Source organism: Entelurus aequoreus, linkage group LG02 (genome assembly GCF_033978785.1).
Source record: "Entelurus aequoreus isolate RoL-2023_Sb linkage group LG02, RoL_Eaeq_v1.1, whole genome shotgun sequence".
In the NCBI taxonomy this organism is placed as follows: Eukaryota; Metazoa; Chordata; class Actinopteri; order Syngnathiformes; family Syngnathidae; genus Entelurus; species Entelurus aequoreus.
The window spans coordinates 51583846-51588845 of record NC_084732.1 but is presented as its reverse complement, the minus strand read 5'-3'; the positions used below and the strand labels follow the sequence as shown (position 1 = coordinate 51588845).

Here is a 5000-nt window from a genome sequence, read left to right as displayed (position 1 = left end):
CAATCAATCAATCGTGTAAATAAAAACTTCTCCATATCGGCGTATCTGTACTGTAAAGTTAACATTTGAATGACAATAAAAAGGAAGTCTAAGTCTAAGTATTATGGATACCCCCAAACAATGTTCCCTCTAATTTTCCATCTGATTTGCAAGTGTGTAATTTGTTGTGAGTTCATGCACTGTGTTGGTTTTGTTCTTTGAACAAGGTGATGTTCATGCACGTTTCATTTTGTGCACTAGTAAAAAAAAACATAACTTTGTCTTGAATTTGAACAAAAAAAAAATTAAACATTTAATTTTTCACTAAGAAGGGTTCAGTGAATGTGCATATGAAACTGGTGGGGTTCAGTACCTCCAACAAGGTTAAGAACCACTGATATATATATATATATATATATATATATATATATATATATATATATATATATATATATATATATATATATATATATATATATATATATATATATATATATATATATATATATATATATATATGTATATATATATATATATATAGTAGGGCTGCAACTAATGATTAATTTGATAATCGTTTAATCTGTCGATTATTACTTCGATTAATCAATTAATAATCGGATAAAAGAGACAAACTACATTTCTATCCTTTCCAGTATTTTATTGAAAAAAAACAGCATACTGGCGCCATGTTCTTTCAATTTGCCAAATAAAACAAGGAAAATGATACAAAAATGCACACTTTTGACACCCCTGCTATAGATAATAAAAAATTAAATCTGATAAATCTATGGATAAAAAGCAGAGCCTGACGACGCATGCGTGTTTGTCACAACTCTCTCGCTCTCTCTGTCTCTCCCCCTCCCTCACGAATGCTGCTGCGCCACAATTTGTTTTGTTTTTAACCTTCTTAACCCTGAACATACATTGAAAATACACGCAACCCTAACTCAAAATGCCAGACATTTGAAGCGTTTGGGGGCACCGCCCGGACGGCCTGCGGGGGAGGACGTGTCCGGTGAAAAGAGGACGTATGGTCAGGACCTAGCCCTGTCACTGCTAGCATGCTAGCAGCGATCGGTTTCACCGGACATGTTCTCTTTTGCTAGCATGCTAGCAGCTAACGGGCTACGATAGACTGACCATGCGTCCTCTTTTCGCTGGACATGTTCTCTTTTGCTAGCATGCTAGCAGCTAACGGGCTACGATAGACTGACCATGCGTCCTCTTTTCGCTGGACATGTCCTCTTTTGCGGGGCTGTCGGGGCGGAGTTTCTTGGATGCCTCAAATGTCCGGCATTTTGAGTATTGTTTACAAAACGTGCAGTACGCTACTTAATATGTCCTTGTGGAAACTCGTTCGGTACACCTCCGCACCGAACCCAAACCCCCGTACCGAAACGGTTCGATACAAATACACGTACCGTTACACCCCTATTATTTTTATTATTGTTTCTCAGCTGTTTGTAAATGTTGCAGTTTATAAATAAAGGTTAAAAAAACCACACAAAAAAACATTGCCTCAGCGCATGCGCATAGCATAGATCCAACGAATCGATGACTAAATTAATCGCCAACTATTTTTATAATCGATTTAGTCGATCAGTTGTTGCAGCCCTAATATATATATATATATATATATATATATATATATATATATATATATATATATATATATATATATATATATACATATACATATACATATATATATATATATATATATTATATATATATATATATATGTATATATATATATATATATATATATATAATATACATATACATATACATATACATATATATATATATATATATATATATATATATATATATATATATATATATATATATATATATATATATATATATATATATATATATATATATATATATATATATATATATTAGGGGTGTGGGAAAAAATCGATTCGAATTCGAATCGCGATTCTCACGTTGTGCGATTCAGAATCGATTCTCATTTTTAAAAAACGATTTTTTTTTTTTTTTTTTTTTAATTAATTTTTTTTTTAATTAATCAATCCAACAAAACAATACACAGCAATACCATAACAATGCAATCCAATTCCAAAACCAAACCCGACCCAGCAACACTCAGAACTGCAATAAACAGAGCAATTGAGAGGAGACACAAACACGACACAGAACAAACCAAAAGTAGTGAAACAAAAATGAATATTATCAACAACAGTATCAATATTAGTTACAATTTCAACATAGCAGTGATTAAAAATCCGTCATTGATATTATCATTAGACATTTATGAAAAAAAAAAAAAAAGAACAATAGTATCACAGTGGCTTACACTTGCATCACGATATCTCATAAGCTTGACAACACACTGTGTTTAATATTTTCACAAAGATAAAATAAGTCATATTTTTGGTTCATTTAATAGTTAAAACAAATTTACATTATTGCAATTAGTTGATAAATGTTGAATCCAATCGTGGGACACCCAAAGATTCGCAGCCCTAATATATATATACACGGTATATATATATATATATATATATATATATATATATATATATATATATATATATATATATATATATATATATATATATATATATATATATATATATATATATATATATATATATATATATATATATATATATAAAATAAAAATAAATAAAAATATATATATATATATATAGTATATACAGGGCTTGAATTGAAACACGGCAACCGCAGCATTTTCCGCAACCGCCCTTGTGATTTGCTGTAATGCCCTACATTTTTTTTACCAACACTTACGGCAACAACATGACGTGACCGCCCTTGACTTTTTACTTGTTAATGGACTAGGGATGCAAGGATAAACGGTATAATGATAGACAGCGGTAAAATTCCAGAGGGTTAGTAACACAGTTTAAATGTTTAATTACCAAAAAGCAGTCATTTATTAATGCATTTCAGGCAACTGCTTACTTCCTGAATACTGAAGCGATGCAGGGCCTGCGCATGTGCACTAGAACTGTGCGTTTAGGGAAACATGGCGGCGACTCCATGGACTTTGTTTTGAAAATGTTCCCTCCGAGCTAACGGAGCTGATCATTCCGTTTCAATCGCTTATACTTCCGTGGAGTCTCGGTGTGCGATTAAGAGCGCAAGGAGGAGAACAATATTTGATGTCTACAAAATCCAGAATCTAGAGCATTTTTATTAGATATTACAAATTACATGATGGCGTCGCGTTCACACACCAACACTGTTTTACCAAACATAGTGAATAGTCATGATTAATTTAATTAATTTCAATATTGACAAAAATAATCTTAATTATTATTTTGCCCATAACCATGCAGTCCTATGTATAAGACTTGACCTCATATATTAACATTATTTTTATCTATATGGACAAAAAGTGCAGTTACGTCTTATATCCATAAGGTGCCATCTTGCGAATTTTTCACATTTATTTGTATTTATTTTTTATATTATTTTGTTTCTGCCATATTACTTTGTTTATAATGCTTGTGTTGCTTCCATATGCACATTCAACTTTCTACTTGAGGTACATATATACATTTTGAATGTGTTTGTGTTTTAAAAAAATTTAACTTGGTTAAAGGATTCCAGTATAAGTAGATTTTGAGCACATTTAAAATTGCCGCGATAATAATAACCGTGATAATTTTGGTCACAATAACCGTTATAAGAAATGTTCATACCGTGACATCCCTATAATGGACAATTGTAACATAATTGTTTCGTCGAATAAATTGATAAAAACACCGCAACATTACTTTTTTTCTTACATTTTCAACTGTTTAAGACATCGCATAATTAACATTAATCCGTATAAACAACATGAGCGCAGCCATTTTGGAAGAGCGTGTCAAAGGTTAACCGTCAACGAGAACAGCTGAGTTGTTTTGAGATTTTCCGAGAGAGATGTCAGGTGTTCGGTGAATTTAAGGTCAGGCATATGCCCTGTAGACCGGCCAGGTAGGCCGGCTTAAGGGGACACTATGCTAATTGTTTTCAGATAATGTATGTATGTGTATATATATATATATAAATATACATATACATGCGCTTTGGAGCCCCTGCCTCAAAATCAAATAATGTTTGCCTTGGTGCCCTAAAACATGAGCCCTCCTTTGAGGCAACACTTGCCTTGACCTTAAAATTTGCGGCCTATATATATATATATATATATATATATATATATATATATATATATATATATATATATATATATATATATATATATATATATATATATATATATATATATATATATATATATATATAGATATATATATCCATCCATTTTCTACCGCTTATTCCCTTCGGGGTCGCGGGGGCGCTGGAGCCTAACTCAGCTACAATCGGGCGGAAGGCGGGGTATACCCTGGACAAGTCGTCACCTCATCGCAGGGCCAACACAGATAGACAGACAACATTCACACTCACACTCACACACACATATATATATATATATATAAATACATACTGTATATACAGTATATATATACACATACATGTTCTAGTCAGGTTAAATTGAAGTTAAGTATTGAAGTATGTTAAGTATTTTCGATGTGTGCCATATATAATGCTACAATTTAGCTTACATGAAGTAGATAATAAAATGCGTGAAACAAAATGTTTATTATTATTTTAGTGTATATTGATATTACATGCATTTTCACAACATTAAAACACAGTATTGGTGTTGATCATATTACTGGATTGAGGGGCACATTACTATATAGGACCATTCATTAATATAACATTATTGCATTCTATATCCTATTGTATTTCACATTCATTTAAAAAAAAAAAAAAGAAAATACTATGTCAACTTACCTCCGTAAATCTTCGCCTTGACGGCATATTTGAAGACCTATCAATTTAGGATTAGGGCCAGGAGTACTTTAAGTATTCACGCATTACGTCATTAGAGTTATGTAATTGGCTATAGGATTTGACAGACCGAAGCTTCGTCCAATGACCTGTCGTTTATGTTTTTTAACGGCGCCTTCTATTTC

The 5000-nt window shown here is 31.7% G+C and overlaps 1 protein-coding gene across 1 annotated transcript in view; it reads right to left on the bottom strand.

Moving 5' to 3' along the window:
• The window catches only part of stk33 (serine/threonine kinase 33), a 44145-nt gene extending 39260 nt beyond the window's left edge, over positions 1 to 4885 (bottom strand). Inside the window, exon 1 of the mRNA XM_062068038.1 lies at positions 4819 to 4885. Coding sequence (XP_061924022.1) covers positions 4819 to 4845 — 27 coding nt within the window. The 5' untranslated portion in view covers positions 4846 to 4885. The remainder of the gene's footprint in view (positions 1 to 4818) is intronic.
• Between the last annotated feature and the right edge of the window lie 115 nt (positions 4886 to 5000).